Source organism: Polypterus senegalus, chromosome 3, assembly GCF_016835505.1.
Source record: "Polypterus senegalus isolate Bchr_013 chromosome 3, ASM1683550v1, whole genome shotgun sequence".
NCBI lineage: Eukaryota > Metazoa > Chordata > Cladistia > Polypteriformes > Polypteridae > Polypterus > Polypterus senegalus.
This window is the reverse complement of record NC_053156.1, coordinates 115,418,467-115,432,241: the sequence shown is the minus strand read 5'-3', so window position 1 is coordinate 115,432,241 and position 13,775 is coordinate 115,418,467. Positions and strand designations below refer to the sequence as shown.

At 35.5% G+C, this 13,775-nt stretch overlaps 1 protein-coding gene across 2 annotated transcripts in view; it reads left to right on the top strand.

The window, feature by feature from the left end:
* ube3d (ubiquitin protein ligase E3D) overlaps positions 1-13,775 on the top strand; it is a 73,738-nt gene that overhangs the window by 44,791 nt on the left and 15,172 nt on the right. The window contains exons 8-10 of one of the 2 annotated variants that reach the window (XR_005632963.1): positions 727-896; positions 1,963-2,101; positions 12,728-12,834. Coding sequence is in view for 1 of the 2 variants with exons in the window: in XM_039747839.1 (XP_039603773.1) it covers positions 727-896; positions 1,963-2,101 (309 nt within the window). In the remaining variant the exon portion in view is untranslated. The remainder of the gene's footprint in view (positions 1-726; positions 897-1,962; positions 2,102-12,727; positions 12,835-13,775) is intronic. The other variant, XM_039747839.1, reaches the window with a different exon arrangement.

The following is a 13,775-nucleotide window of genomic DNA, read 5'->3' as shown; positions in this document are numbered from 1 at the left end:
GTCTTCTGCATCCTGATGCTGACACCTCTGAAGGAGGCTGGACAGCTTCCTTTTATGTTAGACCTGGGAGTATTTCCAGTATTGGGGCATAGCCCAATGAAAGCAGTTCTGGGTCAGACGGAAGCCTCCTGAAACACTTCTCGCTACAGTGCACTCTGTTGGCATCCAAGGACCCTGAGAGGGTTGTTCCTGAAAACTAAGATTCTCATGAATTCCTGCAGGTGTCCATAGTGGGTCCACGCCAGCAGAGCACTGCCATCTATAGTACTGGGAGAAGAATTGCTGTTGAAGCACCACCTTGCCATACTATTCACTAATTTTTCCCTTTGCATAGGGTATTGATTCAGTCTAATCCTGGTTGGGTTATGCCTCCTTCCATTATGGCTTCCTTGCCAGGATAGGATCTAGCACAAAACTTTACACATGTTTACAGGTTGGTAACTTTATGTGTTTGGGGAGTTTGAAATAAAAATTATATAAAATTGGCCAAATTGTGTAGCAGCTTAAAACTGTTTTAGTGTTATCTGTCATAGATAATTTGAACCTCTAATTTTTTTTGTTAATGTCATTTTTACAGAAGAAATTAAGGCATGTGTTAGACTCCGCCGTAACTCTAAATATTATGCATGCTATTGGTAAATTTTCTTTTCTTTTCCAATAACATGTCATTTGCAAACAGGTTTGTATTTCTCAATGATGGCGTATATTTTTTTTTTCTTTTTGCAGTTGTGGCTTCTAAATACTGATACACTTCTTGTTTCATCTTCAAAGACAGCAACTGTTACTACTGAATCAGATTTATTTACAAATGATTCCATCACAAAGCACCATTCACACAAAGCAAGAAATGTGATTAAAATTCTATACCTTCATTGCCTAACATCTACACATCACAAGTAAGTTTTATATCAAATTTTATTGGTACAGCATAAATTCATTAACAGTATCATATACACATCTTTTATCCCTTTTCTTTTATTCTACTTTAAATTCATTCATTCATTCATTCATGTCTGCATTTTAATAAGGGTTCATTTGGGTTCATGGCTGAAAAATTAATAATTAATGCTTATTCTTCTTTGTTTACAGCATAATTATACAAAGTTAGTGGTTGAAGTGTATGTACTATATGTACGTATTTTTATAATGGCCTCTTACCAAGTGCATATACGCATGACATTGTTGAAGGGAATTAGTTTCTGCAAGTCTAATAATGATATTGGGCAGGGAGAATTAATGAGTTCCTTAAGATTTGCAGTTGAAAACATAATATGTCATGAATTTATCCAGCAATACATACAGATGTTTTTAGTTATGTTACTAACTTGAATAAAAATTAAAATCCCACGGTAGTTTAGCTGCATTGCACAAGTACTACTTAAGTCACATATCATTAAGTGTAGTTATAGATCATTAAAGTCTTACAATCAAAATACAATAAATACTTTCTATTGGTAATAATCATTTGCAGAGTCACATCTCTTGTCTATAACACCTTTAAATATTATTTAAATAGCACAGTACAATTTTTTTAACAGTTTCTGAAGATGTCTTCTATTCTTCTTTCATACATTGCTAATATTGTTGCAGATTAAAAATTTTACAAATAAGCTGAGAACATTTTGAAAAACTGCTCAGGTATTATTCGTTTACTAAAATGACTGTTAGTCTGTTAATGCAGTTTCATTTTATTGCAATGCAAGTTTCTTTGTGTGTACACTTGCCATAACAACATAATATTCTGTAAAATCAAGTTAAATGCCTCACTCAAATCAGTGTTTCAAGTAAACTTATGGTATGTGGCACTCAGTTAATTCAGTAATCACTGAAAGTACTATAGTACAACCAAGTATCTACTTACAGAATGCCTTTCTGTCTGCTTCATTTAAACTTTTCTATTTTTATAACATTAGTGTCATTTTATTTTTAGTAGTTAGTAAATAAATTTTGTATTTCTTGAAGTGTTATTGAAGCTTGGGAAAAAGACATAGGCGTGCAGCCTTTAACCTTGCCTATAGAGACCTGTCATGAGTTGATTCACATTTTGTCTACAAGCAATGCAACTCTGCCTTCCTCAATGCGAACACTCCGGACATTCCAGGTGAGCTGAAGAACCTTTCAAGTTTTTATTCTTCATCGCAGTCCATTTATTTAAGTGAATGAACACAAACATACAGTTAGGTCCATAAATATTTGGTCAGAGACAACTTTTTTCTAACTTGGGTCTGTACATTACCACAATGAATTTTAAATGAAACAACTCAGATGCAGTTGAAGTGCAGACTTTCAGCTTTAATTCAGTTGGGTGAACAAAACGATTGCATAAAAATGTGAGGCAACTAAAACATTTTTTTAACACGATTCCTTCATTTCAGGAGCTCAAAAGTAATTGGACAATTGACTCAATGGCTATTTCATGGGCAGGTGTGGGCAAGTCCGTCGTTATGTCATTATCAATTAAGCAGATAAAAGGCCTGGAGTTGATTTGAGGTGTGGTGCTTGCATGTGGAAGATTTTACTGTGAACAGACAGTATGCGGTCAAAGGAGCTCTCCATGCAGGTGAAAGAAGCCTTCCTTAAGCTGCAAAAACAGAAAAGACCCATCTGAGAAATTGCTACAATATTACAAGTGGCAAAATCTACAGTTTGGTACATCCTGAGAAAGAAAGCAAGCACTGGTAAACTCAGCAACGCAAAAAGACCTGGATGTTCACCGAAGACAACAGTGGTGGATGATCGCAGAATCATTTCCATGGTGAAGAGAAACCCCTTCACAACAACCAACCAAGTGAACAACACTCTCCAGGGGGTAGGCGTATCGATATCCAAGTCTACCATAAAGAGAAGACTGCATGAAAGTAAATACAGAGGGTGCACTGCAAGGTGCAAGCCACTCATAAGCCTCAAGAATAGAAAGACTTTGCTAAAGAACATCTAAAAAAGCCAGCACAGTTCTGGAAAAACATTCTTTGGACAGATGAAACCAAGATCAACCTCTACCAGAATGATGGCAAGAAAAAAGTATGGAGAAGGCGTGGAACAGCTCATTATCCAAAGCATACCACATTATCTGTAAAACACAGTAGAGGCAGTGTGATGGCTTGGGTGTGCATGGCTGCCAGTGGCACTGGGACACTAGTGTTTATTGATGGTGTGACACGGGACAGAAGCAGCCGAATGAATTCTGAGGTGTTCAGAGACATACGTCTGCTCGAATCCAGCTAAATGTAGTCAAATTGATTGGGTGGCGTTTCATGATACAGATGGACAATGACCTAAAACATATAGCCAAAGCAACCCAGGAGTTTATTAAAGCAAAGAAGTGGAAAAATCTTGAATGGTCAAGTCACTCACCTGATCTTAACCCAATTGAGCATGCATTTCACTTGTTGAAGACTAAACTTCAGACAGAAAGGCCCATAAACAAACAGCAACTGAAAGCCGCTGCAGTAAAGGCCTGGCAGAACATTAAAAAGGAGGAAACCCAGCATCTGGTGATGTCCATGAGTTCAAGACTTCAGGCTCTCATTGCCAGCAAAGGGTTTTCAACCAAGTATTAGAATTGAACATTTTATTTCCAGTTATTTAATTTGTCCAATTACTTTTGAGCCCCTGAAATAAAGAGATTGTGTTAAAAAAATACTTTAGTTCCCTCACATTTTTATGCAATCTTTTTGTTCAACCCAATGAATTAAAGCTGAAAGTCTGCACTTCAACTGCATCTGAGTTGTTTCATTTAAAATTCATTGTGGTAATGTACAGAACCAAAATTAGAAAAAAGTTGTCTGTGTCCAAATATTTATGGACCTAACTGTATATATTGCAAACTAGGTGCATCAAAATTAGTGTTCAATTGATCTTTGATTGGAAATGTTACATAAATGTACATGTTACGCCGTACGAAAGCAAAGCTACAGCTGATACGGTAAATGGCCAGGTTAAGAGTGTGATTGCTTCCCATTGAAGTACTGTTTAGGAGGAGGTTTTGAAGGACAGCTGTGTTTCTTTGCTGTTGGTTTACTGTTTAACAGAGAGTCAGCTCACAACTAAGAGAGTATCAGCGCACAGCAGCTGACGTTATAAGGTAAGAATACTGAGCAAAGGAACCACCAAGCCGTCTTTGAGTAACTGCCACCGCTGTTAACAATGGAAATTGGCCGAGACACCAGTCATTGTTTATATTATACACACACACAAGTCAACTGGGCACACGTTTAACTGGAACACAGCACAAGTGAAATTTAAGACAAATACCATTGCCATAGTTGCTCTGTAGGACCATACAGACAAGATTGGCTACATTGGAACCCAAAAAGTTGACCCTGGGGGTCGCAGTGGGTTTTTTCTCCCTTGTGTGCTACAGTTTATATATAGCTGAAATGTGATGCTCCTGCTTACTGTAAAAAAAGATACAGAAAATAAAGAGAACTCTATTTTTTTAACCTAATCTTTCCAAGTAAGTATACTCCAATTATGATTGCTAACAAGCATTATTAGATGAGTAGAGATTTTCTTCTTGTTTGCTTTAGCCAAATGTTGATTTTTCAATACTCATAAAATAATTATGGATAATACACACTCATACAAAGACAATTTTGGCTAGCTAATCAATCTGCCTTGTACATATTTGGGTTGAAGGAGAAAAACTAGGTTATCTAAAAGAAAGGAAAATGCTATGGAGGCATGAGGAGAAGCTATTCTTTACACTTAGTCAGAAACCAAGCCTGGGTCAAGCTTAAATAAAACGAGTAATGTTAATAATTTTGATTAGTAATTTTAATTAGTAATCAGAACAGTCCTTGTAGAGACCGTTTATAATTTCAGTCTAACCAGACCAGCAAAGTTATTCCACTTATCTTTATAGAAAGTTTGTGAAGCATTTAAAAATATATATTTTCTGCATGAGTGATTCCTAACTTTTGACATTGTCCTTATTTAAGTTACAATAATAGCTAATGATAGCCTAATTAAAAAAGTAACACAGAAAACTGTAATTGTCATATGTTTATTGTGTATATGTTTTGAATATTTAATGTCAATGATTGAAAAAGTACATAATCCCTTATACTGCGGGGAAAATAATATGGATTGCATGAACATTTTTTCAATAAATATATTTCTAATGGGGTTATTGAAATGAAATTTTCAACAGTTGTCGGTAACAACCCAAGTAATCCACACATACAAAGAAATCAAAACAAACATGTCCATAAATTATGTGTAATAAAGTAGAATGACAAAGTATTGAGCACGCTTACTGAAATGTATTTAATACTTGGTAGAAAATCTTTTGTTTATAATGACAGCTTCAAGATGCCTCCTGTATGGAGAAACTAGTCGCATGCATTGCTCAGGTGTGATTTTTGGCCCATTCTTTCACACAGTCTTCAAATCTTGAAGGTCCCAGGGGCCTCTTCTGTGATCTTCAGTTCTTTCCATAGATTGTCAGTTGAATTCAAGTCGATGATTAATGGGCCATTCTCTGTGTTTGGGATCATGATCTTGCTGAAATATCCACCCTTGTTTCATCTTCAGCATCCTAATAGATAGCAGCAGATTCTTATCAAAAATGTACCCAGTACATTTCTCCATTCATCCTTCCTTCAATTATATGAAGTCTGCCAGTACCATATGCTGGTAAACAGCTCCATACCATGATGTTCCCACCTCCAAACTTCACTGTTTGTATGGTGTTTTTGGAGTGATCTGCAGTGTCATTTATCCTCCAAACATGGTGTTTGCAATGACATCCAAAGAGTTCAATTTTGGTCTCATCTGACCAGACTATATTCTCCCAGTATTTCATTGGCTTGTCCAAATGTTGTGCAGCAAACTTCAAACAAGTTTCAATATGCTTTTTCTTCAGCAGTGGAGTCTTGAGTGGTGCGTGTGCCACTAATTCCAGGTCTTTCTGAAACTCTCCATGAGTGGTCCTTGGCTCTTGGACAACTCTTCTGATTATTCTTTTGAGACCTTTGTCAAAAATCTTGCAAGGTGCAGCTGGTCGTGGCTGGTTTATTGTGAAATTATGTTTTTTCCACTTCCAGATTATGGCCCCAACGGTGCTCACTGGAACATTCAGAAGTTTAGAAATATGTCTATAACCTGTGCCATTAGTATGTTTTGCAACAACAAGGTTGTGAAGGTCTTAAGAGAGCTCTTTGCTTTTACCTATCATGAGACGCTTCTTGTGTGACACCTTATAATGAGAAACCTTTTTATAAGCCATCAATTAGAACTAAACCAGCTGATATTAACTTGCACTGATAGGGGGCAGGATTGCTATCTAAATACTGACAGATTTCAGCTGTTTTTTTGGCTTTTATGGACTTACTTGTTTTGATTTCTTTACATGTGTGGATTACTTGGGTTGTTACCAACATCTGGTGACAATTTCTTGTCAATATCCCCATTAGAAATATATTTACTTAGAAAAACGTTGACACATTCAATACGTATTTTCCCTGCTGTATTTAGCAAATGGTGAAATCTCCTCTAACAACAATAACCTTAGCAAAAAGTTTCCTGTAACTGTGTTTAGGCATTAATTTAGGAGATTCTTAAAACACATTCATTTATATTTCTAGGCCGTCTTGCATGAATAAGTTGCTTAATATCATGCCACAGCATTTCACTGAAACTAAGATTCTGAACTGGCCATAATACTACATGGTCCCTTCCATTGCTCTGTATAGCCTTTTTCTCTTTGGAATCTGTTTTTTGCAGTAGATGATAATGAGTCACTATTGTCATTTTATACTCGGACCAAGTATTTAAAAAAAGAAAAGAAAAACAGTTAATAATGTATTTTTGTTAATGTAAAAATTGTAAAATTATGAAAACTGTACATCTTTAAAAGATACAGTAACTGCCAGAAAGAGAAGGAAAAGATAAATGTGTCATGCCATGTTTTTGTCAAGCCATGGTACCACAAAATGTTAGAAAACCATAAGCTTTAATTTGTAAAAAAAAATATGCCATTCACTGCTGTGAAGGCCAGGAGCGTCAGTATTCAAGTGTGTTTTATTTAAAATCCTTATTTGTTCCTTCATGTAATTTTTATTTGCTGGAATCCCTATTGATCAAGTCACATTATACTTATAGCTTTCTGTATGTTTCATATTTTTATACTTATTTTAGGACCACGGTGTGTGAGTTAGGCTGAATGAAAACTCTAAAGTGGTCTGGTATGATTGAGCAGGAGTGCATGTGTTACTAGGTTTGAATTATACCCCTTCCAGGGACGGGTCCTGACTGGAATGTGTTGGAATAGTTACAGTCATTTTTGCTTTTAGTGGTTTTATTGCATGATGGACATTTCAAAAGTCACTTAAAATCAAAACTTAAAGTAATGCAGCTTTCTGTAATAATATGCTATACACATTTAAATGCATTGGCTTATTACCACAGGAGGTATACAGCATCGCCTACAGAGATATGCACTCCCCATTGGTCCTCTGCACAAGGCTACAGATAGTGCTGTAGTAGGAACAGGATTTAATGTTAAAGTATTCAATCATAGTGTTTCAGTTTTAAGTTAAGAAAGTTGTGTAATGCCATGGACTGAAACATCTTTTAGTAATTCTATAATGTAAATGGTAAAATACTATTTTATCATACTTAGTAATGACATTATCTTAACAAAGAAAAGATAAGGAGGTTTATTTTCTTCATGGAAATTCTTTATCTTCTTTGCAGTAATATGAATGTAATTTTATATGTAGAATTACTGAGTAAAAAGAAACTATCCATCCATCCATTATCCAACCCACTATATCCTAACTACAGGGTCACGGGGGGTCTGCTGGAGCCAATCCCAGCCAACACAGGATGCAAGGCAGGAAACAAACCCCGGGCAGGGTGCCAGCCCACCGCAGGGCACACACACACACACACACACACACACACACACACACACACACACACACCAAGCACACACTAGGGACAATTTAGAATCGCCAATGCACCTAACCTGCATGTCTTTGGACTGTGGGAGGAAACCCATGCGGACACAGGGAGAACATGCAAACTCCACGCAGGGAGGACCCAGGAAGCGAACCCGGGTCTCCTAACTGCGAGGCAGCAACGCTCCTAAAAAGAAACTATTATGTTTAAATGTATCTCTTTCTGAAACGAAAAAATATTCACAATTAATTTGTAACAGTGCCAATCCATTTTAATCTTTTAGTCATTTTAGTAATGAATAGTGTTACTCAAGTTGCCAGTGCCTTCTCTTTACAGTAGTTAAGCCTTTCCAAAGACAAATCTGTTCATTATGTAACCTGAAGCTTTCTTTTGTTAATGAAAAATTGTTCATTATTACAGTCTGTAAGTGACATACATGCCACAAACAGGTATTTAATAACTCTTCACACTTACCTGTCCTTCATCTTTATAGTAGACCTTGGGGCATATAAAAAAATTTTAATGATTGCTTTATTTCCTTTTTGTTTGTGTAATTATTATTGTAAATATTTTAAAATTTTATCTGTTAAGCACCACACCTTATGTAAGAGTATGATGTGAAAGCTGGTATTTTCAAGTACATACTACTGTATGCCTCATCACCAAGCCAATTATTGCCTTACTTTGTTTAGTTAACTGACCAACCAACATTCAAATTTTTGGTTTGAAATCCAAAGACATAACAAGCACCTCCCTTTTATTTGCAGTATAAATTACTTACACTTGAGTCACACCAAAGATAAAACTATGCACATTTTTATTTAAGAAATGCCTATATTGGTTCCTTGTTTTATCTGTCTAATTTCAGAAAAAAAGACAGTGATGGTCTACTAACAACACACTTGTCTCTCTAAATACCTTCTTCCACAAATGTACCCAATATTTGTTAAAAGAGATAAAGGGAGAGCATCAATAAAATAAGGAATATTTTTCCACACTTGAACCATTTGAAATCCAACCTTACTTGCTAATGAAAAGAGGTTTTCTCTTTCAAAATCTTTTCCTCACCTATTTCACATTCATAACCCAGCATAACACTTTTAATTCTTTGAACCATGTCCAAACTGTGTTATACTACAAGATGTTATGCAACAGCTGCAGGACAGTTTATCAGATGTTCATGTACAAGTAACAGCTGAGTATACACTGTGTGCACAATTATTAGGCAAGTGAGTATTTTGACCATATCATCATTTTTAATGCGTATATTCCAACTCCAAGCTGTATTAACTTGAATGCTTATTGGATTTAAGCACGTCAGGTGATGTGTATTTGTGTAATGAGGGAGGGTGTGGCCTAAGGAGATCAACACCCTATATCAAGGTGTGCAGAATTATTAGGCAGCTAGTTTTCCTCGGGCAAAATGGGCCAAAAAAGAGATTTAACTGACTCTGAAAAGTCAAAAATTGTAAAAAGTCAGAGGGATGCAGCACTTTTGGAATTGCTAAGATATTGGTGTGTGATCACAGAACCATCAAAACATTTTGTTGCAAATAGTCAACAGGGTCGCAAGAAACGTGTTGAGAACAAAAGACGCAAATTAGCTGCCAAAGATTTGAGAAGAATCAAACGTGAAGCTACCAGGAACGCATTATCCTCCAGTACTTTCATATTCCAGAGCTGCAACCTACCTGGAGTGCCCAGACGTACAAGGTGTTCAGTGCTCAAAGACATGGCCAAGGTAAGGAGGGCTGAAACCCAACCACCACTGAACAAGAAACATAAGTTGAAACGTCAAAACTGGGCCAAGAAATATCTGAAGACAGATTTTTTTCAAAGGTTTTATGGACCGATGAGATGAGAGTGACTCTTGATGGACCAGATGGATGGACCTGTGGATCAGTAATGGGCACAGAGCTCCACTCCAACGTGGAGGTGGGGTACTGGTATGACCTAGTATTTTTAAAGATGAGCTAGTTGGACCTTTTTGCATTGAAGATGAACTCAAAATCAACTCCCAAACCTACTGCCAGTTTTTCAAGGACACTTTCTTCAAACAGTGATACAGGAAAAAGACCATGATTTTTATGCAGGCCAATGCTCCATCACTTGCATCGAAGTTCTCCACTGCGTGGCCAGCCAGTAAAGGCCTTAAAGATGAAGGAATAATGACATGGCCCCTCTTCCTCATCTGACCTAAACCCTATCGAGAACTTGTGGGCACTTCTTAAACGCTAGATTTACGGGGGAGAAAAACAATACACCTCTCTGAAGAGTGTCTGGGAGGCTGTAGTCACTGCTCCACAAAAAGCTGATCGTCAACAGATCCGGAAACTGACAGACTCCATGAATGGAAAGGCTTATGACTGTTATTGGAAAGAAGGGTGGCTATATTGGTCATTGATTGATTGATTTATTTTTTTTGAAATGTCAGAGATGTTTATTTGTAAATTTTGAGGTGTTTGTTTATTATTCTCACTATAACAGATGAAAATAAACAAGTGAGATGGGAAAATTTTCATTTTTCCTTTAGTTGCATAATAAATCTGCACACTAATAGTTGCCTAATAATTGTGCGCACATATGTATTCCCCTGATGATGTTCACACTCACATTTCCGTTGTGAAACATTCAGGTTTATTAACATTTTGGATTGACTGATAGCACTGTGTTTGTTCCATATTAAAATTAATCCTCAAAAATACAACTTGCCTAATAATTCTGCACTCCCTGTAGTGTACTTCATATTCCCTACAATTAAACCTGGCAGCTTATTTGTTAAGTTCATACAAGTCATAATTTGGCTAGGCAAACTATTTTGAAATTATATAGAATACAACATAGATATTTTTTCTACGCAAAATAAATATAATTTATTTTATACTTGGAGGCAGATTTCACTTTTCATTAATCCCACAAACAGCTGTATAGTTAATTGAAAGGCTTTTTCCTACTTGTACAGTAGCTGCATTCATTGTTTGGCTGTAAGTAAAGTCCAGGGTCAGAACTCATAAGAGTCCCAGTCATTTTCATCATATACAGTATGTCTTCATTTTGGTACTTTGTATGGAAGCACAGAAAGTAATAATTTTGCAAAGATACCTTTTGGTTTGTATCTGACATAGAAATTCTTTGTTTCAAACCTTTGTCTAAGTAGTGTACGTTCATCCATTCTGTCTCATGTATTTGTATTGTATCCGGCATGGTACAGCTGTTTTAAAGTAACAGTAGCATGACTGTCTATCTCGAGGAAACTACCAGTCTCATAAATAAAACTGTAAATCCGTATATATTTTTAAACATACTAGTAGTACCTAAAGTGGAGGAGGCACGTAAAATCCACTGCTGACAGGTTTAAATGAAATTTTTTGTACCAGTATAAATTCCTAATATTAGAATTAGTCTCAATTAATGTGTTCTGTGGCTCAGATGAAGGTAGAAATTTTGGTAACAGTAGAAATTCTTAATGTTAGCCTTAGTCACAATTAAAGTATTCTGAGGCACAGTAATAGCATAATGTTTGCTCCATGACTTTCACAGCAAAGTTTTTGGTGCAATATTTGCATTGGTTAAACATAATAAAGCAAACACAAAAAGAAAAAATGGCTTTTGTCCATATGTGAATTTCAGAATAACCAGCACAATACAAAATATATGTAAAATTTAATCCTTCTGTGATCTTGTAGAGAATGTTAGCAAACTGTGTAAATTACCGTGCTTTAATGTAAACAAAGCTACAGTGTTGTTTTTAGATGGAAACAGAAATGTGAAATCCTATGTCATCCCATCATGCTAAGCTAATAGTGAGGTGTGCAGTCATAGTACGTTTCTTAAATTGATTACATATTAAAAAAATCTTAGCAGTTATTTGGTCACCGGAGAGTTCTTCAGTTCTATATCATGTGTATTAACAATTAGTGCTGCTAAATAAATCTGTTGTTTGTCAGAAGTAGTAAGTTTCAAAGAGGAGTTCTTCTGCAGTTGACCATGACAATGAATCTTTCAAGTAGACATCAGCTATTCTGTGAGACGTGTGTTTTTAAAGAAAATGAGATGGCTAACAATGGAATAATGTAATGCTGTTTTGCAGAATAATTCAGGATGATAAATAAGAACATCGTCATATATGCCAATGTTGATCTATAGAAAACACAAACTGAAGAGGGCAAGGAAAAACAGTAGAGAAAAATTGAATAGATCAAATTTGGGATACATGAGAAAATGCAGGGCTTAAACAACTAGTGTACACCAAAATAATGACATAGCCTGTTATGTAAGCAGTTTTCAAGCAAAGTGGGGCGGCAAAAGAAGAAGAAGAAATTAACCTTGCACTCTTGTGTGAAGAGAATCTGCCTAAATGCTGTTTACAGCAAAAGGCATAACCAGAGAGCAATGAATATTTATCAAATAACCTTTTTGCCCAATAAACAATATCTCTGCCTTTTTACACAAGCATGTGTTTATAATGTATTTACCAATAGAAGATAATATATTAAATCTGTTAAGTTGTTTTAACTTTAGACATTCATAATTTCCTTCTTTTTCCACTATATTTCGTAATAAATCTTGGCTGTCTTACCTTTTTAGTTTATAAAGACTGCAGTAGTTCTTTTTCCTTTTCTTAAACTATGCATGGCCCTATGTTGTATCTTTGAAATTTTGGTGGATAATAAAACGGCTTTATGTCCCCAAAAAAGCAATTTCAAGGTGTGTGCATTCATTTTATTGAAGTTGTTACAACCTGCATTTAGAAATCTACTTGGAAATGAACATTTTCCCTTTGGCAAACTAAAATTAGATGATGTCATTTTTGCTTCCTTAGTTCATGGGAACCCTGATCACCAATGGCAACCACAGCTACACATTTTCTCAGTAGAATATCTTCTATTGTAAAGGGTCATTGCTGTGTTTTGAACATGTTCAGTCCAGGTAAAATGTGCATATGCCATTTTTATATTAATGTAAAAATTTGATTTCTTGGTACCCTTGATTCTGTCCCCTGTGTCTGTATTAGAATTAAAAGAGAGAACCATATTATTTGGCCATGGGATTTCTGTAATTATGAATAAGATGCTGCCCCTTTTTTTGCAAACATTTAACCATTTTTCCTTTTTGATGTGAGTATAATATGTTTCTGTGTATAGTGAAATATTCATGTGTTTGTCCTATTTAATGAATGTGTGCCACTGTAATTTTTTATTTCCAAGAATGTGCTTTGGCAAGACAGACTTTGCCCTTGGTAAGGCTCTGTGTAAAGCATCTGTGACTGTTTTGTCAAGGTCATTTAAGTAATGCGTTTTGGTTTAGTACTTATATGTGCCAATTGCATAGTTCACAGGGGTTTAACCCATCTAAGCCTCTAACTGTTGATTAGCTATTTTATTTATTTAAAAAAAAAATACAATCTTGAAAGTTGCAGGCAGTTTTGACCTAGTTAGAAACTGTTTGAGCTAAAGAAAAAATTAATTTTTATAGCTCTGCATTGCAGATGTACATGATGCATACAGTAAACGATTGGCTGTTCATGTTAATATAGAATCATAACTTAAACTAGTCTTTTTCTGAATGTAAAAACATTATGTTTAAATTCAATTCAGTAAAGCAATCTTTTTTGTGAATATGTGTTTAGAGCATAATATAATAACACACTCGGTGTTGGCTACAATTCCAGTGATATAGAATGTATGTGCACTTTGTATAGTAATAAACTAAAAAAGAAAATCAGTTTCTAATATGGCAAAAACCTTAGAATACAGTATTAAGAATTATAGTTGGAAATAAATACCCATGTGTAGATTATAGTGTAGTACTTTCTTACTTTGTATATTGTTGCATATGTGAATAAAATGAAGACATTAGTAATAACATGC